Source organism: Epinephelus fuscoguttatus, linkage group LG1 (genome assembly GCF_011397635.1).
Source record: "Epinephelus fuscoguttatus linkage group LG1, E.fuscoguttatus.final_Chr_v1".
Lineage (NCBI taxonomy): Eukaryota > Metazoa > Chordata > Actinopteri > Perciformes > Serranidae > Epinephelus > Epinephelus fuscoguttatus.
The window spans coordinates 36,048,075-36,072,628 of record NC_064752.1 but is presented as its reverse complement, the minus strand read 5'-3'; the positions used below and the strand labels follow the sequence as shown (position 1 = coordinate 36,072,628).

The window sequence follows — 24,554 nt, the reverse complement described above, 5'->3', positions numbered from 1 at the left end:
GACAGTAGCCTGAAAAGTTCATTCATTTATTTTATGAAAGATTTATAGAACAATGGCTGACTTTTTGCCAGACTTCGACAGAATATACTGACGAAGAGCTTTGTGAAATTGAAGAACGGAGGAAGAGAGAGAGAGAGGCGCAACAGGTAGAGGACGAGAGAGGAGGAATGGCTGCTGCAAGGCTGCGTAGCTCTGGAGATTGGTGGTGTACCTGTGAATGCTGTGCCCCAGTGCCCACAGAAGAGGAATGCCTCTGTTGCAAGGAATGGGACCGGTTGCAGCCTTATTTTCAAGGTCTGGATGTGACTGAGGACGAGACACCTCCACCTAGAGTAACGTTAGTATCCAGCTGGGCTTTATCTAGAGCTCGCGAGATATATTTCGGCCATGCTTTGGAAAGCAGAGCTAAATGGTAACACGTTTACACAAACTTTGCACTTGAAGGTTGCCTGTTCACTTACATTTTAACAGGTCTGATGCTACTATGCGCTCTGGCTGTATCTAGGCTAACGGCTAACATGCTAACTATTATTTTTATGTCACTAGTCACTTGAAACAAATTTAGGACGATAGGAGACAGGTTGAAATAAACCGAAATTTCCCTTTAAGTCAACATTAGTCTTAGTTTGGTGGAAGAGAGAAATCTAAATTTAATTCAGAAGGTATACAATGTTTTTTCAGTTTTATAAAGAAGACAGGTGTGAGAATATTACATTTCTTGAGTTTTTGTGTGTTTTATTGTTCATTTGTTCAACTGAAAAAGAAAAGCTACATTTTGACTGCATATCTTCTACTGTCTTCTTCATCTTCTTCACTTCTACTGAAATGCTTCTGTTTTCCTATTACCTTGTGTTGTGCTTCTGTGTACAATCTCGACTAACAATTATGGGTTGTTTGGACTGTCCTCATCTTCACAAGGTGTTTCTGTCCCTGTCTTGATGTCTGTGTGCCTCAAACACACAACCACTCTCGGAATAGTCATTGATGTCACCTTTTTCTCTTCCTCTCTATCTCGCTCATTCTCCCTTTTCCTTCAGGAGCCTTTTTCGCATAATGAAAATCACAACGGCTGCTGCCTAATTAAACAAGCACTAATTTCAGGAAGATTAAAGCCATTACAATTAGCCAGAGAAAAGAGAGCAGGAAAAAAGAGTGGAACGCACTCTTATGCATTCATGTGCCATTTAACCAAGGAACAGGATTTATGAAATCAATTACTAAAATGTGTACAGCTCTGAATTTGTGTGTGTGCGTACATGTAAATGCTAAGAGGCTAAGAGAAAAGAGATGAGAATACAATTATCTCAAGTCAAGGTTGTGTATTTGTGATATGATGCATACATGTGGGTAGGAGGCAGACAGCAAGAGAGACTGATAGTTCTACAGTCCAACGCTACCAAAGATCCTTTAACTCACTTCTTTGACAAATATTTCTTACATTCATGCGTCTTGCATGTGCAGGTGAAAAGTGAAGCAGATGACTGGTTGAGACAGACGTGAAAAACAAACACATGCTCTAAAACATTCTCTAGTTGACTCAGCACAGCTTAGACAAATGTCTTGACATTTCCAAGCGATGAAATATAAATCACTCTTCATATCCACAGAAATGTGAAAACAAACTCCACTGGGTAGCACATCTACCAGGGCAATGCATCACTTTGTGGTGGTGGTGCTCATGGGGCTGCCTTGTGTTTCTCGCTGCTCCTCCACCTCAGTGACTCTCCCCAAAAGAGGGTAAAACAAAGCTGCTGCACAGCCTCTCCAGTATAACTTCAAAAGCTGCTGATCAACGCTTTTATTCAAGTTCACATAAACCTTAAGCCCTGAATGTAATCACAACGGAGGTTAATATGTGATGGTGTTTTGAATTTGACGAAGCTGTTTTACATATCCACTAAAATCACAGGATGGAACTGCATGAAACTGTCAAAAAAACACATTACTTTCTATGATCAGTCATTAAAGGAGCTGTAAATGACATTCAGAGTATATCTATGACTCAGAGTCTGAGCCTAGACTGCCTGCACATTGTGGCTGAGCCAGCTCGCAGCTAACAGTGCTAATAATGGCAACAGTGCTGACAGAGCTACTGACATTAACAAGGGGGGACCAGAGGATGGGCGCTATACACTTTCTTGACGACAGCGTCCCGATGTTAGCTGTAACCGCCAGCGCCGTAGAGCAGCGGCAATTAGTTAGCCAGTGCGATACAAACACAGTTGGTGTGTCTCAAATCACATACTTCCGTTAGTACACTTCCTTGTAGTATACTATGTGCACTATGTACTCATCGGAGTAGTGCACGAATTTCGACAGGGTCGTGCTGTCTCAAACAAAACATGGCCATTGTGCACTCACCGGAAGTAACGACCGCAAATTAGCTAGTTAGCAAACTAGCATTAGCATTTGCGTTATCGTTCGTGCTATCAAATCATTACAGACTGCTAAATTAACCCAATAAACATACTGCTGGCGTATATCCGGCAACAGTATAGTGGTGCTTAGTGCAAAAAACATAGCAAACAAAAACACAGCGACGTTCACGGTCGCACAGTCCTCGGCAGCCATTTCCAGTTTGAAAAGTGGTCGTTCCCCTTCCGCTACATAGCCAAGATGGCAACCATTTAGGGTGAGAAGTGTCCATAGTTCCACACTCAACTTCTTGACCGTTTTGAGTGCACATTCTGGGTACTCATAGTGCACTACATTTTTCCATACTTCTCAGTGTGAATGCAGTTATGCACTCAAAATATTAAGTCTAAGTACAGAAGTACACGATTTGAGACACAGCAAGGGACTAACATGCACCTACAGCTAGGCCATCTACAGCAATAGACCACATAGAAGCTTGGATTACAGCACATGCAGAGGGAGCATGACTTAATTCTCTGCTTAGGACGCCATTACTCCACTATATCTTTACATAACAAATAGCTGCCATGTAAATGCTCTGAATGTTGCATACAGAACCTTTGAAAGCCATAAATGAATACCATGTGAAACAAATAGATGTTGATGTCTGCATGCTACACCCAGGGTTGTGCTAGTTTGGTGGACTTTATTTTTGCAGCCTTTAAAGAAAGATTAAAGGCAGCCATAAGAATAAAATTTGGCAACCAGTTGGGTTATCTCTCAGCTGCAGAGTGTCTCAAATTAAAAATGAATAATTTGGCAGCCGTTCTATTTCCTTTTCTAACCATGCCATATAAAGTCTCAGCTCAGAGGGAAACGGTTTGATATTAAACTTATAATAACATTATTAAGGTTTATGCTCTCAATATAGCGGCTCAAGGCGCTTTTATATCTGCACTGCTAATGTCCCCTTCAGCAACATTAATAGTCCGTGCACTGTGGGGAAAACACACACACACACACACACACACACACACACACACACACACACGGTGTCACAAAATGTTTTTGCAACAGTTCTGCAACTGTGTCATCATCAGGGGTGTGCTCAAGGGAGAGGCAGATAATTTTGGTATGCTCCTGTGCACTTTGCCAACATGATATACATTATTCTTAATGCGTACATCTGAGGCATCTGGCTGCACATCCCTGATGATGACCGAGTCAAAACACAAGATGTGATGCCTGAATCATGAAGCATTAATATGCATTCTACGCAGTGGTGTCAAAACAGCATGTACCTCAAACAGAGAAAAAGCTCAGAAAAGGAAAGTTGCTGCAAACCAGTACTCTAATAAATAAGACAGGCACACGTAGAGTGCAGTCCTCCACCAAGGCCAAGTGTCCTTTCTCGCAATGTTAACGAGAATTCAAATAATTCATGGGTTCTTCCTTGACCCATGCGACACCCCTCCAAGTTTCATGAAAATCAAGCCTGAGGTTGTTCCGTAATCCTGCGAGAAAAGAAGAAATACAAGCCAAGACACGAACCAAACCGCAAACATCACCTCCTTAGTGGAGTTAATAAAATAAGCAAGAATCAGTAGATGCATAAACTGGGGAGCATCTTTCAATGTGATTACTACAGATGCGACCCCTGACTTAAAGCTAATGTGGGAGGGGCCTTGGCCCCTTGGCCCCTTGGCCCCTTCTCTATGTCCTACCACCCCACTTCCAGCGCCTTTGCTTGGACCACACCCACCTTTGAACTCAGTCCTTTGTAAAGCTTTGTGGCTGCATCTTCTACAGTTCTGAAGGTACCACAGTGACAAGATCTGTCAGACAAAACAGCTTCTGTGATTGTTTTGCTACAATAGGTGTCTCCAGGAACACACACACATACACACACACACACTCAAAAGGTGAATCCCAGCCCCACTGTAACTGCTGGTACTGTAGTTATCATTCAGTCCTTGTTTCCATTATTAAAAACATGGCCCATTCCAATTACAAGATTTTTTTCAGTAATCAACATTTTGTCCAGAGAAAATTATGTATCTTCAAATTGGGTAATTTTGAATTTTTCAGGAAAAAGCGAAGACTTAAATGTCTCTTAATGTACTGAGAAAATTCTCCAACTTCTAAGCTGCATAAACAATTTAAAAACCCTTTTGGAATAGCAAAAACTGCCTTGTCACGAAGGTCAAAACAAGACTGTTTTCCTGAGCTCATGCAGTTGATTATGTTTTGGAGATACAATGTTTTCACACAGGAGTGCAGATGGTGTAGTTGAGATTTTAGAGATGCATTAAGTGGTGCATTCTCGCTCCTCTGCCAGCCTCTGTGACCTGCAGCAGTCACCCAGAAACCATTTCTTTTAGCCAGACAAATGAATTTGTGTCCAAGCCTAACATCGCCTCTCTGTGTCCTTTCTCATATGCAGTGCTAATGTAAATAAATATGTAAATATATATATTTGAGTGAATGTGCTCTCTCTGAACTGTCAGTACTACAGTATGTTAGACATTTGAAGTAGTTAATATGCAATTTGTAGTAGTATTAGTACATGGCAATAAGATGTTATACAATTCAAAGTAATAATATCCCCTCTTAATGTGCTCCAAAGTATCCAGAGCTGAGAACCAGCATATCTCACTTAATGGCACATTTAAATGACTTCACCTGAATCACACAAGAGCCGGGCACTGATGACAATGATGATGGATGATAGAAGTATAAAGACAGATAACAGGATACCCCCATTAACACCACATTTTTCTCAGCCTGTGTAAAAGCAAGCCGAAGACACGAATTGTAATTTGGATAATTTTGCTCCGCGCTTCACCCTTTCCTTTAATGACAATAATTATCTGAGGAAAACATCTGTAGGATGTGTTGTCTCCTCCTCCCTTCCTCTCCTTCTTTGTCTGATCAATGTCTTGCTAAATCACCAATGTGTTTCCAATTATTCCTCCTCCTCCTCATCATGCTGACATTTTACTCACACTCTCTCTGTGCCTCTATTGCACTTCCTCTCAGTACAAATGAAACTAAGTTTATAAACCGTAAACTTGAGAAGGGTCATTGTATTTGGGTCCAAAGCATTTTTCTTCTGTCTTAACTCCCCTCTTAGCACAGTATGGTGTTCCTCCATCACATTTGGAGTCAGGGGTTTTTAGGCAGCAAGAAAATTGCCTGAAGCTTTTACTCACCCCAGTGGTTTCTCCAGTCGACTGGCTGGTGATCCAACAATCTCCCCAAGAGTACAGAACATCTGACCCAAAAAGTCCTAGAGGGAAGGAAGGAAAGAAAGGAGAGAAGGCAGGAAGGAGGGGGGAGCAGGTTGGCATATGTGAAGTGGAAAGACAAGAAATCAGAGTATAGTCAGACTTGTTATCTAAAAAATATTTTGCTACCACTGGAAACCATGCAAATGAGAATTCAAGATTTTTTTTTTCTGCCAGAGAAGCTTGTTCATTCATGCTCCTTCAAATTTGGTCAGAATTCAAATCTGGCCCATGCATCCATATGTTTAACCAGAAGAAATTGTGGTTTTGTTGGAGAACATCCTAAGTCATAAGTCAATGATTGCATTGATGTCACGTGAACACGTCATTTATTTTATGCTCAAAGACGCGATTATCGTAATTGCTGTGCTCAATAACACATCATATCCAGTTTGGGTGTCAAATATAAAGTTTGTTGAGGTGAAATCAAATGCTGCCTCAACCATGGAGGCTATATATGCATGGTAAGCATGGTTTAATGCAGTGGTTCCCAACTGGTCTGGCCTGAGGGTCTACATTTGCCTTTAGACATCTGGTCACTGGTATGAAAGACCAATTTAACACCCATTTAGCATATCTTCATCCGTCCATTCCACCTGTGCGTGGATTCAAACCCAGGAGATTTTTGCTGTGAGGAGACAGAGCTAACAACTCTGCTAGCCTTACATTTTACTTCATAAATTAAAATAACCTCATTACAACTGGGACTTAAGGCTCAGAGAGAGTAAGAGAGTGTAATTAAAACGAACATTTAAAATAAATGAAAGCATTGCAGTAGCAGTTACAACTAATTTAGGCACAATGCCAGCATCCATAGGCTACTTTTATTGTGAAATTGCATGCTGTAGTGCCTTTACTCACAAGGAAGCAGGTAGTAGTACTTCAAAAAAAAAAGTAAAATTTCAAAGTAAAGTGGGTTTTGTTTAATTGACGGAGTTGACCAGTATTAATTGTGACCCACCCAGAACAGAAGCCCCTTGTGGACTCTAACCCACCTGTTAGGAACCACCTGTTCAGTGAATTGTGAAGGATAACAGACAAATGGGAGAAGATGGAGGGATTCACAGCACCATGAACTATGACAAGAAACATGAGTCACAACAGTGTGGGACACTGATGTAGAGACAGAGTGACATAGTTTTATAATCATGTCTTTAACCAGACAAAGTCTCATTATCACCCTCTCAAAAAGACAAAAAATCATACTGTGTGTCCTACATAAGGTTGGGTATCCATGGGCACAAGGTGATTCACGGATGGTATTTTGTCTTAATTTTATTTTCAGGCTTGTTTCTGAGTGAAACAAGGAGCATGCAGGTCGGATCGCAGGAGTTGGATAATAAATATATTAAGTTTAGATTCACATTATAATTAAATTTAATGTTTTGACATTTTAATCCTCTGACTGTTGACTACGTGTGTCGGCTCTGTCTTCTGAGCCAGCTGGAAAATGAGAGCCGCTTCAATCAGGCGCGTTACTAACAGGCATGCTAACTGTGGAGATATGCTGCTCAATATTAAAAGAATAACCTAAAATATATTCATTCAAATTGTATTCTCTGAATTACCTTCATTTTAAAATAAATTATCTTAGTTTTACATGTATGAAATGTCCCAAAATGATCACTTTGAACATGCTGCTTAACCGAATTATGTGAACAGTGCATGGTTATTTTAGGATCTGCAGGTTTGGGTCAGGCAGGAGATCTTGTGTTGACGGATGTAGACGGTGCGGTATTGCACATCACAGTGCTGGTTGGGGGGCAGGTCTTTAAATTATACCAGTGCTGTGTGTTTGGTTTCAACAAAGGTTTTTTTTTTGAGCTGATCACAGCAAGGATGTGGGACAATTTAAACCAAAGACTCCTTAAGTTTGGCTTTGGCAGACAGGCGCTCACTAAATAATTCAACACCAGGCTATAGTGTGTTTCATTTTGATGGTCTGGGATGCCCACTGATTCCAGTCACTGTTCCAAGGAGGAGCCTGGAATATCTCACCATCTTCATCATGTTACAAAGACATGCTGCAAAAGCTTCTGAAAGACAAAATGACCGAGTATTTATTTTCATAGTGTGGCCGCTGTGGAGCCCTACGTGGCCGCAGTGATGGTTAAGAGCTGCACAGATGGGTTGGCTCTCAGCTTTTTGTTCTGATCAGTGACGTCATCCTTCTTCCTGAGAAAAGGATCATTAATGTGAGGCAGCAGCCATGCAGTGTCAGAAGTGAGAGAGATGCTGGGACCTACGTTGAGTTCTGCGGGCTTCCAGAAAAGTTGAGCAGCAGCAGCAACATCAACAGCAATGACAACAACAACAACAACAACAGAGCACATCATATACCAGGACACAACACTCTACCAAATACCTAGCACTCCTAGCACTGCTCAAGATGGTGAAGTGAGATTGTAGAGACAACATGCTGTGTCAGAACTAAAACCCAAAGCAGACAGGAGGAACCAAAGCTTGTGATGAAAAAATGCAAACCCCAGTCATCCAAATACGTTAAATAATCATCAATACTGATTATTTTGAACTCTTGTCAATGCTTTCTGTCACCATAGTTTCCACTAATCTTTTTCTGCTGAATCTAAAATTATCATATGAAGTAATACAATACTTGAAATGGAAACTAACGGTTAAAAGCATTGCATAATCTAAGTTTTTCTACATGACAGAATAGGAGGTTTAATCCACAATGCCTATCACTGCAGTACCATTAGAACAAAATCAGAAATAAGAGGATAAAAGCCTGTATAGAAAGAGAATTAGCATATTTATAACACAATTACAGCACGGATAACCTCAGTGAAAGTCTGAAAACAAAGAGTGAATAAGGAGAAAAATGACTGCGTATTTGGATACTTCCATGATCAGGCAATAAAAAAGGGTTTGCTTTATTTCATCAAGAAGGAACCATGCGGCAGGCAACACCCAGTTAAAGCAAAATGAAAAATTAGACCACAGATAAAAAAGAGTTTGGCCAAACACAGATCACTTTGAACACCATATTCCATCAGACAATATTGACTTTCAAGTCATTCAAGCCAATAATTCAGATTTTACTCAAGACTGGCCTCCATTTATCTGTGGTTCAAGGTTAAAATATGTGCACTCACATGTTTGGACAGGTCTGGGCTCTTAGAGTCGACATCATACCTGAGAGGAAAAAAAACAGCAAAGCCAATTTACTTAAAAAACTATAGAGGGGACTTTTACCTAAGTGGGGACATTTTGAATGATACGCTCTTAAAGGCAAGATTTAAAGCGAGCCCTGGTGATCTGTCATCACTGGGAACAGAAAAGAAATGCTCTCGCAGCGCTAATCTCATCATGGCTTCTCAGATGTTCTTTTTGTTTTTTTGTAGGTTTAAGGGCACAACGTCTCAGGGAGGAGAAAGGGTACAGTATGACTGTAATCGAGGAAGGGTATGAATTAAAAGAACAGAGGAAAGAAGCAGAACAGGATGAAAGAAAATAAGATAACATTTTAATTTACCAACCACAGTATGTAAAGAGGTGGGTGGATGGGATCTTAGTGCCTTTTCAGATGTTACTATATGTGGGGCAGAGTAATTGAAGAAGGGTTCAACAAGACCTTTTTGCATCTTCCATAATAATGAGTGGTGGACCTGGGCTGATTTGCATCTGAATACAAAGCTATGAAAGTGAAGGAAGTAGAGCATATGTGATGTTCCAGAATGAAACATCAGATGAAACGACAGATCCTGTTTGCATGGAGATTATTCAGGTTGCACTCGCTACAGTGCTTATGAGTTTCTATTAGCATTAATTGAAATAAAAAATCAAATGATATACTGCAGAGTTGCCAATATGCATCTATGTTTATGTTGTGTGGTGGTATAGCTAGGACATATAGATGGGCTGTGCTAAGATGGGCTTTCATTCTGTCAATTTTTTGTATCCATGTAAAACCACAGCAAGTGCTGAGGAAGCATTCCTTGTGTGTCAGTCTATAAAAAGCTTACAGTTAACTGTTAAAGCTACCCATTGTCACACTATATATACAAGGATAATGACCTCTCGTGTCAGAAAGACATTTAATGACAGACAGAGAAAAACACAAAACTGAATGGTTGTAACAAACATGAAAATCACACATATGTCACAAGATGCATCACAAGGTCAAATGTCTTGTTTCCTTGACCACCCCCTCTCCCTCCTTCATTAGGCTACTGTCAAGCCTGTCAAGCTTTCAGTTTTCACACAGTATATATGCAGTTCACAGCAATAACTTTGGCAGATTTCTAACATGAAATTCTGTAAATCCTTTGCTAAAGGATTATGTTTTGTTCGTGAAAGCCATATCTCAAGAATGACTTAAGGAAATTTCTTTAAATTTGGCACAAACGTCCACTTGAACTCAGTGATGAACTGATTAGATTTTGGGTGATCAACGATGAAGGTCATTGTAACCTTAAAAAAAAACAAAACACGTTTTTGGTGAGAACTCAAGAATTCATATGCTTATTTTGCCAAATTTTACACAAATGTCTATTCAGATAAAATAATAGTGACATTTTATATCCAAAAAGTCAAAGGTTAACTTCACTGTGACATCATAATGTTCTGCAAAAACACTTTTTGGCCATTACTCAATACCATACCTCATGAACAGAAGGGGAGACATTTGGTCGGACACTGAATTGTTGACACTAATCTTAGGTGCTCACCTTAAAGCCGTGGTGATTGTATAGAATTTCTGTGTCGTCTGGTTGAAGATGTTTGTGAAGCAACATTCATATTGTCAACTCTCATGTGTTCGCATGAGTCTGGACAGACATGGATGTAAATTGTAACTGCAACTAGTGACTAGTTTCCGGAGACAACAGTGGAGCAGTTTTCATAGTTTAAACACTGGGTCTTTGATTACACACAGAGCTAAACAAAAGCAGTCTCCTCATTTCAGGCTGCGAACTGTGGAGTTTGTTGGCTGAAGTGATTCTTGTAAGCATATTTTATCTGCCATAGGTAGCTAGTTTAAGCTTCTACTGATGCTAATGCTAAAACACCATGAGCTGGGTGACAACAGCTGTCTTTTTAATGTCTCCAGCCATTTTAAAATGAGACCAGCTATAAAGGGCTCTCTTAAACATGCACTTGATGGCTACATACATCTATGTGCTATAAGAGGATAAAATACAGGTCCCAGGCAATAAGTCATAAACACCTGTTAATAATCCATGTGGAAGACATAAAATTAAGTGGCAGTATTGCTCATCTTTTGCAGGGTAGAGCTAGTTTAGCTCAGTATTACAGTGCAATATTATTAACAAAGACTAATTAAAATGCTGATCATCTAACATAACCTTTGTTGGATTCGTATCATAGAAATTATACTTGGACAGGCAACACAGAGGTTAGAGTTACGCTTTCATGTTTGTATTGTATGCTTCATTTTGCAATAAAAAAGGATTTCATGAGATGGAATAACTGGTGAGTTTGTTCATTGTAACTCTAACAAAAATTTTGCGGCAAGTTGCATAAGTGGAAACTCGCCCAAACAAAGTGAAGAGCAGAAACCAGCCACTATTGTTGCTTTAACTTCTGATATAGCATCACAACGAATCATGTGATCCCAAAAAACTGTATTCTTGGCTGATGACATGCCCCTTCGCCTTTTGGAAATAACAACTTACTTCTGTAGGTGTAGATATTAAGCTAGTTAGCCAGGCATGCTAATGCTTGTAGCGTACTTCAGAGCAGACAAACACACAGTCAATCCATTCCATACACTTTTGCACTTGTGTTTTTGGTTTTGTAAAGTATAACAAAGAGAACTCATCCTCCAACCTCTTGATATATTGCTCTTAATAGAGCCCCATGCACACCATTACAAGCATGTGGAGAAATCCAAAGCTCGACAGTTCTTCAGTGCCTAGTTACGGTTGCTAATCTATGATTGGGCAATTGCTGTTTGGGGGCAGGGTTTACCAAACAGTCAGTTCTCACGACTGTAATTGCAGGGATTTCAACAGGCACAGAGCGGAGGGAGAGAAAAATACATCACAGCAAAGGAGGACAGAGGGCAGGAGAGAAGATACAATGCTGATACGACTTCAAAGGAAATCACTCACAAGTCGAAGCGAAGGTTCTGCTTCTCCTCAAAAAAGTAGTCCAAGATGTACTTTCGAACAAAGTCTGGATTTAGGGTGTTGTCTATCACCTCCGTTCTGCCAAACTGTGGAAGGAGAAAGACAGCTGGAGGTCAGGAGAGAGAAGTGATGAAAGGGAAAGCAAGACAACAAAACACTTTGATAAACAAATACAGTTAGTGCTGTTGTCGCCTTGCAATCCCCCCCCCCCCCCGCCCTTTTCTTCTCTTCCTTAGACTCTCGTTTATCACATATGCATACACATGCATTTACAGAGGCCTGATTAATGGAGGTGCTTTCACACGCTGCTGCTGTGCAGAGGAACGATGTGTTTCCTGGTTCCTTGATCCTCGCTCCTCTCCCACATTAATTACAGCAGGATAACTCACTCATGAACCCCACAGAGAGAAAGAGATAAAGAATAGGTGAGGAAAATGGGTAGAGAGAAACAAAGAGAAACAACATAGGCGCACTGTGAGAGAAAAAGAGAGGGTAAGAAAAACAGCTGAGCATGTGTGGAGAAAAAGGGGCAAAAGTGGAGAGGAGGATAGACAGGGGGAGTGGGAAAAGAGTGGGAAGAGAGTGGGGGAGAAAGGCAGTAATTAAGGTCTTCTAATTAGCGGGATTCTCACTCCCAAAGTGCCAAATGCGGGGAAATATGCCAGAGAAATGGCTGGCAAAGACCCAGCAACACCACATGCATGCATATACTGTACAAAAAGCTGATGAAGAGTTTCAAATATGAGAAACAGTATGTACATAAATCATTTAAAGCCTCCTGAAATTCCCCTATTCAATCAAATACTCCAACTGTTAAGATTTCAGATGGTAGCAGTTGGTGAATGAAAAGGAGTAAGTCTACATCGTGATCGACTATATAGCACGCCACGATTTATGGTGTTATTGAGGGACATTTACTTAAGGCGTTAATATGCTTGCTCTATTCCTGGCAACTACTCAAGACTTTGAGTGGCTTATTGTAAATGTCATCTTAGCCATGACTGGAGTTAAGTTGTTAGAATGCCCCGGGCCAAATGGTTGTTCTTTGGCCCCTATTACACCCACCCTACGCTGTTGCTTTGTATATGTACCCTGTCCACTTGGAGTTCCATCAAGTGTAGTGCGCAGAGAGATTAACAAGTACCTCAAGGTATTCTGTATGTCAGTCTGTTAGGATTATGAACTATCTGAGCACACCATATACCAAAATAATAAGGTGTTTATTTTAATATGGGGTGGTCAGTTTATATTTAACTTTGATGAAATTTGCAGTTACTTAAAATACGTACAACTAAAACTAGGAATTGTGCTCAATACCTGTAAGGTATCGACCAACACCCAATAACAAGCAGTCACACAATACTTGCATTTGATCCCTTTGTAACCACATCTAGAAAAAAAAGTATGGTTTTGCTCACAGCTGATCACCACAACCATTTTTTCATTGAATGGAATATGTGATTGGCCCACTACCACAGCAGGTACAACCCATACACTCTGGATATGGTGGTTCAACTTGCTGAGATGCAACCAAAAGGGTCTAAAGTATGGCTGTAGAAAGTACCTGTGGTGTCTGGTTGCATTTCACGCAACTAAATGCTTCCAATCACATGATGGGTGTTAAATGAAGGAGTAGCAAACGGTATGAAATAAAGCACTCCATTGATATCGGTATCACTTTAAGGGTACTGTACTGCTATTGTTACTGGTATTCTAATACATTATTATTTTAAACAATACCCTGTCCTATCCAACACAGTAGGGCTGGATGACATGGAGAAAACGGAATATGATATTTTTTAACAAATACCTCAATTGATATTGTGAAAATATGTAGAGTTGACTATTGGTGCTTTCACAAAATATTTACACAATGAGGTTTTTGATACATCAGTCATCAGTAATGTGGATGTAATGACTAAATGGGTGAAGGCAAATAATAGAACAGCTACGGCAGTACAGAAAATAACATCAAGTTACTGAAATGCAGCTTTTAAAACCAGGAAAAGACACTTTTCACGATATCCAAATCAAAGACGATTTCTCGTATCAGGATATCGACATAATATCAATGTACCGTAAAACTAAAATTAAAAGCCTAGTCCCAACTAAATGCCCAGTCCCTTTTACTAGCCTGGTGTGGCCACACATTTTGACAAATAAGGTGTCTCAATTAAACGCCTGGTCTGGCTGCCAAAACGTTAATTTTTATAGAAGTTCTTTGGATATATAAAATTGGATTGTTGACTACCCGCTTGGGCTAACATTAGTTTGCTGTTAAGATTGCGCATACCATTATAAATGTAGCCTATAAACTTTTGTAGAAAAAAGTCATTCAGATTTACCTGCATGACAAAAAAACCAAGTGGTGACCCCCTTCTGCTGAAGCTGCCCACCAATCAAAATAATCTCTGATTGTATTTCCTATCTTTGCTGAGCAACAATTTGTCTAAAAGGAATTAAAGGCTTGTCCCACAAAGACGCCTGTCCCTGATATAAGCCTGTTGAGTTCAGTGATTTAACCAATTAATAGCCTGGGCTACTAATTGAAGTTTTACGGTATGACCCAGCCTTTACACACAGTGAACATCGAGCTTTTGAGAGGGGCAGTAGCTCTTTTTGCCAGGTTGGTAAACAATCTTTGATTGCTTACAAAAATATAATCTCCAGGTTAAATATAGCTTCCTTAACATGACATTTAGTTTCATTTTTATCTAACAAAGAAAAGGAACAAAGACAACCTCTTGATTCCAGTGACTCAACGATCACTGTTTCTAATTAGATTTGGTTGTTTTTTCTTCAATAATTATCTTCATCAGATTAATTTTAATGAATTAATCTTTATCTCGACCCTTCATTAATTTGGTTTCAACTACTGGAGTGGTAATTCAGCTCAGGCACTCAGCTGGAATCAGAGTATTGCTGTTTCATGTTTCTTGCCTGCAGTGTACAATATGGATGCTAAATCTGATGTTTTGTATCATAAGCAAAAGTGATTTCCAAAAATATAAGCAATGTAATAAGAAATATAAATAACGAGACATATGCATATTCATACACATCCTGTACAAACTCATACACACATACATGGATACACATTTGCACATTTTGAGTCAAGTTTTAAAAGTAACAACAGAGTCAGCTGATCTGATTCTCAGTGGAAGGCTGTTCCGGAGCGGAGGAGCCAGGACTGCGAAGGCTCCATCACCCTTTGTAAACATACGACTGTGTTGGAGCCAACACATGCCCCGTTTTTACTGGGAGGCTGCCAAACTCTACAATTTCAATCAATGTCAAAGGAAGCTATTTGCAAGTAGGAGTTGATGTTGTTTTCCATAATATGGACGGGAGGTACTGTAGGTGGATGCGTGAGTTAACCTCACCTTTTCAATCAATACAGTGAAAACAACAAACACAATACAATGTGGGCAATTAGGACAACACAACCGCTATAAGCCCATACACTTCTATATTGTTACACAATGTATAACGCCTCTTTGAACTCTGTTTTTAAGGTTATATTTTTCTCTGTTGAACTCACTCACTCAGCATCTAAATTTAACACCAGGGAGGGTGAGAAGAAGAGAAAAGGACACTGATGTTACATCTGTGAGCCACCCATACTTTCTAAGAGACCCCGAGGTGTTGATGAGCGCATGTTAGTAAAGAGGCGGGTGATGGCAAAGATGAGCTCCATAATGTGATTTCCCAGCTGAGTGGAAGAGACAATACCGCTGCAGAGTTCATTAGATACTGCTGGGCTGCTGGAGCAAGCTAATGAGAATCTGGCATGAAGTCCCTGACCCGCACCCTCGACATGTACACACACGCACACAGATGCAGAGTAGCTAACACACATATGGCAAATTGAACTCTTCAGGCTTGTAACAGCGACTGTAGAGACCTGCAGTGTCCGATATTGAAATGTGAACATGTCTCTGAAACACAGACAGGAAAAATGTCACACACACATACACACACACACACACACACACACACACACACACACACTGTGAGTGAGAGGTGTAGAACAAAGGCCTCAGCAAAGGAAAATGATAGCAGGACATAAATCTAATCTTTCTTATTTTTGTGTCGTTGTTTTTTTCTTCCAAACCTGACATAGATTTCATTATCTTCCTCCCTGGAGCACACATGACCCACACCTGGGGATATGTGCTGTATAAATGGCCTGTTGTTCTTTAGCCAACATGGATTTTTATTCTCCTCACACCATGTTCAGCAGACAGTAACATAGTGCTGATATAATGAGCTTGGTGGATTCTTGTGTTCTCACAGACCAGAGAGGTAAATGACGCTGGTGTGAATCAGTGCGGACTGTGTGTAGCGTAGCTTTTTTTCTGTTTGGCCTTCAGTGAAAAGCACTGGTGTGCTTTGAAATCCTCAAGACAGAGAGAAATATACAGAATATTGAACAGCCCCCCAGGTATGATGGTGAGTTTAGGGTACTTCAGTTGTTGAGGGAGGAGAAAGAGCCAAACAACCAGCTGAAAATCATTTCTCCCTCATAATTTTCCCCCCATAAAAGGTGGCTTCATTGGGGAAATGCATCACAAAGTTTGTCAGAGCTTTGACCTAGAGCTGTGATAGCTGTATATGAGAATGGGACACATGTACATATAGATGCTACACTGAAATAGACACATGCACACAGTGGTGCAGCTTCACACACTCACATAGAGCACTAAGTGTTTAGTAATGTGTGATGTCACAAACAAATTAGACAGTGGGAAAAACAGAAAAGGTCAGTCATGTCACAACTTTAATAAGCTCCTGTTAGCACCATTCACCTTCTCTCTCACTCTGTCTACTGTGTAAGTGCGGTGCATTTAATTTCCTAACAACAATCCTGTGCTGCTGCATTGATGTGTGCAGGGTGCTACACGGACTGACGTGCACAAACAGTTGTAATTTTCAGGACTTTAAACAAGGACAAATTAAGTAGATCTGTTTCAGGCTCCCATGACCAGCCCTGGCATGTGAGGAATTGCAGGTGAGTGACGGCCACTGGCCCAAAAAAACTTTCTCCATATGCAATTAAAAATAAAACAGCTGGTCAGCCATAAATATCAGTACTTAATCTCTAAGGCCCAATAAAAGCTAAGAATTTTCAAACAACAGTGTTGGTGAATTATTTTTGTGCCATTCATGTGTGTAGGGAGCCAGCAGGAAGCCAAAAAACTACTTTAATGTGGAGGCTTTACGGGCCTCAAAGAGCCGGAGGAGGCCAGTAAAACTTTTTTGATTGATCCACCTGGTGAGCAGTTATTTTAACGACACAATATCATGTTCTATAAATGCATCCATGGTGTGTTTTCTGAATTTCCTTAACTATGAAATGACATCAGTATTCACTATGATTATGATCATTATCACACTATGATATGATTCACATCATGAATCACATCCTTATGTGGCATATTAGGTGATTTTCCCAACAATACACATATCGGCTCTAATTTATGAAATGTTAATAGATCTGTGAGTAGATTTGCACACAAAAAGCCTTGGTACTAAAAACCTACACTGGATTCATTAACCCCGCGGGAGACTGTGATTTGATTGTAGGCATGTATGTATGTTCATGAATGCAAATCAAAATTACATTGACAGCACGCTCCTGCTAGTCAGCAATTAGCGTACATCCTCGCCTATGAATAGCCAGTGACGACCATATGGAGATGATAATTACTATGGATAGGTGCATCCTGTCGACCTGTGACCATGGAGCAAATAAAGAAGAAAAGAGAGACAGAAAAACTTCCAACTGCCAATGCTGAAACTGAAGTGAGGCTGAGAAAAACATTTTATTTTCTTCTGTTATTAGTGGTGTGACAGGGACAAGTAAATCAAAGGCCTGGATGTAGGTCACAGGTGCAGTTAACTCCATGCCCTCTGTCGTAAGAACCATCCCGAAAGTTAAACGACAATGGTTCCATATGAAACTTGATGCAAATAACGCGCAAGTACACACAATAAAAAGCACAACAGCTATAGGAGGAGGCTCTCACCAGTCACAGCTCTCTGCCACAGACAAGTGCATTGCTTGCATCATCGGAGAGATCTCTCTGTCAGGGGAGACAGCAAAGTGCCCCCACTGGAACAGTCAACAGCAAACTCAGGAGGTACGGTGATGTACGTGTTATATTCAGTGTTAATTTGGTCTACATTCTGACAGCCATCACTAATAGCTTAGTGTTTGGTCAGTAACGTGGGTCTCACAGTGGGAATGGGAAGCAAGAAATGTAGAAAACACAAGTCGTTTTAAACAACTAATTCTCATTTTTATGAAACCTAATCTGACACTTAAATCTGCTAAATGCCAAGTAATTTAGCTAAATGTGTTATATTTCTAATCTCTTGTCATGTTTAACTTACATGTTTCAAAGGCATCTGCACATTGTGAACATAACAAAAATTGTAATTTCTAATAATGACAAGCAACATTTATGTGCATTCCTTATGTACAAAAGCACTACAAGCAGTCAGAAGAAGACACACATTTTGTTGGTAACTATAAAAACATCTGAGCTACTAACATATTGATGAATGCCAAAATACACAAATTTTCTTCTGTGAACAGTTTACACAGAAATTTGTCTGCTCATGTTTCATGAATGAGACCCATTATGTGTAAAACTGATTTTTCTGCTCAAATTAGCCTGTTTGCTTGGATTTGAAAGTTCAGTTCAGCCAGACTGAGGTAACATCGCATGGGAACAAAATTCTTCACTTCACCATGTCTCGTGCCACACTGTGTGCAGCCACAAGGCCACGCCCCTTACCTTCATTTGCCCCCTCACCCCTCTACTGCATGTTTTTAAATTTACTGAGAGGGTGGGTCCCAGACGAATTTTAAGGAGTGGTTACTCTTTCAAGAGTAAACTAAAGGCTCCATGTCATTGGCCCGACAGCCCATTGGTCCGACATCCCATTAGTGTGACGTCCCGTTGTTCCGATATGTGATTATACTAGGCTATACTGTATTTGTGTACCATAGAGGATCAGCAAACGCAACAAAAGTAGGCTACTGGTTGAGATACAAGTGTCATAGAGAGGAGAGAGTGAAACACCATAACCTCCTGTTATTAACTCTGGGGTCGGGGTTGTGTGGGGAGCTCTCCACGGTGCTGAATGTCTCCTGGTGGGCATATTTCTGCCTTGATGGTGCGCCGTGACCGGCTCTGGGTCAGCTGGGAAAGGCTTGAGGCGAAGCAGGCTCACGGCTTATGTGTTTGCCACTTTCTTTTTCATTTTAACCCACACCATGATCTTTTCCTGACCCTAACCAGACCTTAACCACAGGACATCATGATGATTTCAGAACAACGGGACTTCGGAACAAAGGGTTTAATATGGTCGGAACAATGGGTTGTTGGACCAATGGGCAGACAAACTTAAAACATCTGTAGTAACCGAAAAACTGCTCACAACATTTACATTGTGGCCTCTCCTGTAAGCCTTTGTAAAAATCAGTTCACCAGCATCAGTCTGGGTGTGTTCAGAGGTGTGCTCTGTTGCAGCTGTACATCATCACTGCAGCAAGGTGAGAAGTTGCACCACTGAAAATCAGCAAAACAAGATTTTCAGGGTGTAGAGTTATCACGCTAATATGTACATGCGTTATAACTGACTTCCAGGATTACAGGGCTTTGCTTGATTCCATGTCTCATTGACTTAAAAACCCCACAACAATAATGAGGTGCTGAAGCTTTGGAGGCAGTTATATTAAGGAGAGAAGAATTGTCATGTAGTGTGCTTCCTTTTTAAAATCATTTTTCGACATTTTGCCTTTATTTGACAGCCAGCAATGTAGAAAGACAGTTATGTTTAAATAACGTGTTTGAGGAGAGATCTCTTTGCTTGTCAAAATGTATCTCTGACAGTTCCCTCAGTGCTCCGCTGAGATTGTCTTTGTCAAGAGAGTCTTACCTGGCACCTGATAAATGTCTCCTATGACATTTCTATGAGAGTGTTTTCAAACTAGATCAAGCTGCAACCTCCAGAATCGAAAAGCGAAGCCAACATGCAAATGCCAAAAACCACAGTTCCTTAATGGGCCACATGAGGCTGGCTCCAGAAGCCAGACAATCCCCATAAACCCCCATGTTGAAATGCGCAACCTTACAGCAGAAATAAACATGTTTACAGGCTGGTACAAAAAAAAGGTTTTGGTCTCTATAGCTAACTTCCCTGTTCATGACAGCTGGACGTGAGGGGAATTTTCAAGTGGCTCACAAATTTACAGTTTATCAAGGCTTAAATTTAGCTATAACTAAGGGCAGGCTTTGAGTGACAGACAACCACTGTCCTCAGCTTCTCAGATCCAACACTCGCTCCTCCACAGCGCCAGCCTCTCGCCTACATATTGTCACTTCTGGCTCCAAAAGGTCGAGATGGCAACGGCCAGATTGAATTTTAAAATGGGAGTCCACAGACCAATGGGTGATGCCACAGTAGCTATATTTTTACAGTCTATGGTCTAGATATTTGAATCCATACCAAAGGCATTACTGTGGGTCATTTTCTGATATTGAATAAATTGATCCACAGATGGAGTATTACACATGATAACACAGTTCATATGTTACATAGAACAATCATGTTGAGATTGAGGCCAGTTTACTACACTGTATCTGAGTTACATAACAGCTTTCACACTTTACCGAACGTACTGAAGTCTGAGGGCAAAACAGCCTCTGGACAAGGAAGAACCCCTGCGATCAGCCCAAGCGTAAAATCACCCTTAAATTTTTTTCCCACCAAATCTAGGGTGGAGCACTTTAAAGCACACAGATGACTTAGTTTTGTGATCTTGCGTAGTTACAGCAAAAATGATGGAGACATTCTTTATCTAATTGAAATCTTCATAGGGAGCACCACCTGCATTAAACATGACACACGACAAACACTGGGGGAGGTAGAAATCATCATCAAATGTGACCCAAGTCTGCCAGCATGCTAGAGGGTCCTGTCAGAAAATGTTATTTAAAAGTCCCCAGTGAGTCACCTGTTTGGCATCTCTTGTTCAGTCTAAAGGTTTGGGAGCGTTCAGGCTCACGCAACATTACCTGGAGCCGCATCAACGCCCACCACCTCTTATGACATGATTATGGATGTGATGGTTTATCTCCGCGAGGGGAACAACTGCTTTAAATGTTTCTATTTTTATAGCAAAGTCAGCGTACATGGCAGAAACTAAAGTAAAATTTGACTTGAAAACAAACCCCAGTGAGACAGTCGTTATATTAATTATGTTTTGTGTACTTGATTGGATTAACAGCCTGTCTTAGTTGTCAGCTAAAAGAAAGTGTCTTTTGTGAGGAGTGCGAAAGAGATTTTATGATGGAAGAACCTTTATTCGTATGCCTGCACTTTAAGTATATACACATATGCATGGGCATTTTCACACACACACACACACACAACAGAATCCCATAAAAGCCCACACAGCCATCTGCTCTGACCAGGTAAACACACAAGCAGGACATGAGGGTCATCCTGCTGTATAAATAAATATGAATTCCATTAAATTATGATCCTTTATACATTCAGAGGGGAGAAGGTCTGTAAACATTGTATCTGTGGCCACTTCAATGCATTCACAGTTTGCATTGTGGGGTCAGTGAGGATGTCAAATACGGGGGCTGACATCAAAGACTGTGAAATTTGCAGGAATACACAGAACAAAAACTGTAGTTCAGAGTTGCAGCTATTCAAAGATGCACAAAGGGTCCTATGCACAACTAGGTGTAAACTTGGAAATATTAACTTAAAAAACATGAAACATAAACAAAGCAATGATCATTTCCAAGGTTTTTATCATCCGTTCTTTGCTAGTGAGTAAAACTGATGTGTCAACTGTCAAACGCACTGAAAGCATATGACTCCATGTTTGTTTACCAAGCACTGAAGTCAAGGTCCAAACCTACCAAAGTAGTTGTGTCACCTCTTTGCTTTTTATCAAGCCAGAGAGGTCACTAATAACCTCCAAATCTCTTGAGACTTTCAGACTTGCTTTGCAAAACTTACCAACACTTATTTAATCATAAAGGTGGAAGAGTGTTCCAGTGTGATTTTATATCACTATTTTTTCTGTCCTAAACTTTTATCCCAACTGTTACGTCTGTATCTTTCTGTAAGTAATGATTATTTTCATTGTCAATTGATCTGAGGGTCTATAGGTTAGGATGGGGCCTGCTAAACAGACTAGTAGGTTCAGAAGGCTGTTATCAGCCCATTAAATGGGAGTGTTTATTGTTAGGTCACCACCTCTTGTGGCCGTGGTAATTATGACCAGAGTTTGGTATAACACGTTACTTTGTAACGCGTTAGAGTACTTTGATTACTTTGCAGTAACGAGTAACCTAACGCGTTAGTTTGCTGTTTGAGTAATCACATACTTAAGTACATTTTCAAACAAGACATCAGTTACTTCCGTTACTTTTAGAACGCTGGTCCTTCAGCTCCGAAACAGCAACAGCTGTCATTTGGTTCTAATATCGGAGGTAACGTTAAACCTGTCAGTCTGAAAGGAGCCACGGAGCTTGTGGCTCGCTACGTGGTCGGAGAAATGCTGCCGTTGTCTACAGTGGAGTCTAAGTAGGTGGAGTAGGACTCGCTGACAGACATATTTCAGACTCAGGACTTGCATTATGCCTGGTACACGCTACATGCTGGTACTCACCAATTATCCCCGGACGTCTTTCACGGCGTGTGTGATGTCACTGGGTTATTCTTGTCCTATTTTTATTACTTTTACTATTATTTGAGTCATGAAATAATACATCACCTAGTAGTAGTAGTGATCACCTAAAAGCGTCAGCAGATAGCAGGAGCTACATTTGAAGCACCATACGTAAACTATAAAGCTGCTGTATCTTCCACAGGAAGTTCTGACAGATGTTTCAGAATAAAAGCCTATTTAGAAAATGAAGGGATTCTCTCAGCTGAGGTTATAAGGGGCTTTTAATTTGAAACAAGTGTTGAGTTTGAAATGACGGTGCGATATGTTAACTTTACAAAGACAACGGAGCGGATAAAAAGTAAATATATAAACACACAGAGGGATTAATAAATAACGGACCGTCTATAATGTAGTCTGTTTCAAATGAAGCTGGGAGCCTCTGCAGTTGTGGTGAGTAAAAGCCTATTGACTGTTTGTTAATGTTATTACTTTATGTCCGACTGTGAGGATGTACCATTGTTTGCTAGCTTGATGCTAATGACAGTAACGTTAACTCAGCGGGTTGACAAAGTGCCTCTGCTGTTTCACACCATCATTTCACCCTTTTACTCGGTGTGGTAACATCCCTAGAGGAAATATTAAAAACACTGGGGTGTTGTTGTCATACAGTTGTCTACAGCAGCAGATCGCTCTGTGTTTCTACTGGTCAGAGTGACGGCTGTGATGGGAGAATTGGATCTCAGTGAAGGGCAAGTGGTCCATAACTTTAATTTTGGAGACAAATAATGTAGGCTTAGCGCCCTGTGGTCCATTGCCCAATAGGAAATGTAGAATACTCAAAAGTACTTTAAAAGTGCTTGAGTTACTTTTATGAGGGAGTAACGTTGGAAGTACTTTTAAAGTAATTGAGTTACTTTACTCAGGGAGTAACGCAGTAAAGTAACTGGTTACTTTTTTAAAAAGTAACGCAGTAACGTACTTTGATTACTTTTAAAGTAACCCTTACCCAACACTGATTATGACAGGAGCAAAGGAGGAAGTCAGATGTCAGAAATTGAATGCAGCCTCCTCAGTGCAAATTTAAGTAAAAAAGAGCTTATAGGAACAATAACAACCTACATAGTAAAAAGGAAAAGTAAAACAGTAAAGAATATGACACTTAAAAATGCTGAAAAAACACACACAGGACATTCCACTTACTGCTCAAATCCCTTACATTGCACTCAAACATATTTCCACAGTCATCGTTAATCATTTTATATTTCTTTGGTGTATAAAATAGTGAAAAAATCAGTATTTTCCAAAGCCCAAGATGATGTCCTCAAATATCTTGATTTATATCACAACCCAAGGATATTCAGTTTACTGTCATAGAAGAGTAAAGAAACAAGAAAATATTCACATTTAAGAACCTGGAATTAAAGAATTTTGACTTTTTTTCCTTTAAAAAAAATGCACAAACTGATTCAACGATTATCAAATTGGTTATTAATTGAAATAGTTGACAACTTTTCAATTAATCATTGCAGCTCTAATCTTGTCCAATGTTTTGTCACTTTCTTCACCTTGATTCTGCCTTTTTAGGTGCTTTGTAGCTCAGCTTTCCAAAACTTAACACTGGTGATGTTCTATATTTCCGTTATTAACTTTCTCCATGAACAGACTTAAACAGTGAGTCAGTTCATCTCTCAATAGTTTCCTTCTTCTACGTAAATCCTTCAAATATAGTTAAATTTTTCTAAAAAGGAAAGTAATTTCATAAAACAGCTGGCTACTGTAGTTTGTAGCAAACATTACTCAAACAAGAGTAAGCTGTGCATTTGTTGGGGACTATTTTCAACCATGGATTTGTTTTTCCAGTGTTTCCCACAGAATTGGAATCTTTGTGTGGTGGTAGCTGATGCCGGCATGGGGGTGAGTAAACAAACCACAGAACCCATCGGCTTTGCGCTCAAGATCATATTTAATTAAGTTGTAACCACTCAAAAGATGGAGGAGTACTTGCTGTCTTTCTATGTTTAAACTTAAATTAACACAATAGAGCCAACAATAAGTAGGTTGGTATTAGCAATGGTCATTTACCAGAAACCCTCA

General features: G+C 40.1%; 1 protein-coding gene across 1 annotated transcript in view; it reads right to left on the bottom strand.

Annotated features, from left to right (window-relative positions):
- Positions 1–24,554, bottom strand: part of cpne5b (copine Vb) — a 181,361-nt gene that overhangs the window by 111,458 nt on the left and 45,349 nt on the right. The window contains exons 4-6 of the mRNA XM_049584227.1: positions 11,738–11,841; positions 8,759–8,798; positions 5,568–5,644 (exon numbers count right to left, since the gene is read on the bottom strand). Of these exons, the coding sequence (XP_049440184.1) occupies positions 5,568–5,644; positions 8,759–8,798; positions 11,738–11,841 (221 nt within the window). The remainder of the gene's footprint in view (positions 1–5,567; positions 5,645–8,758; positions 8,799–11,737; positions 11,842–24,554) is intronic.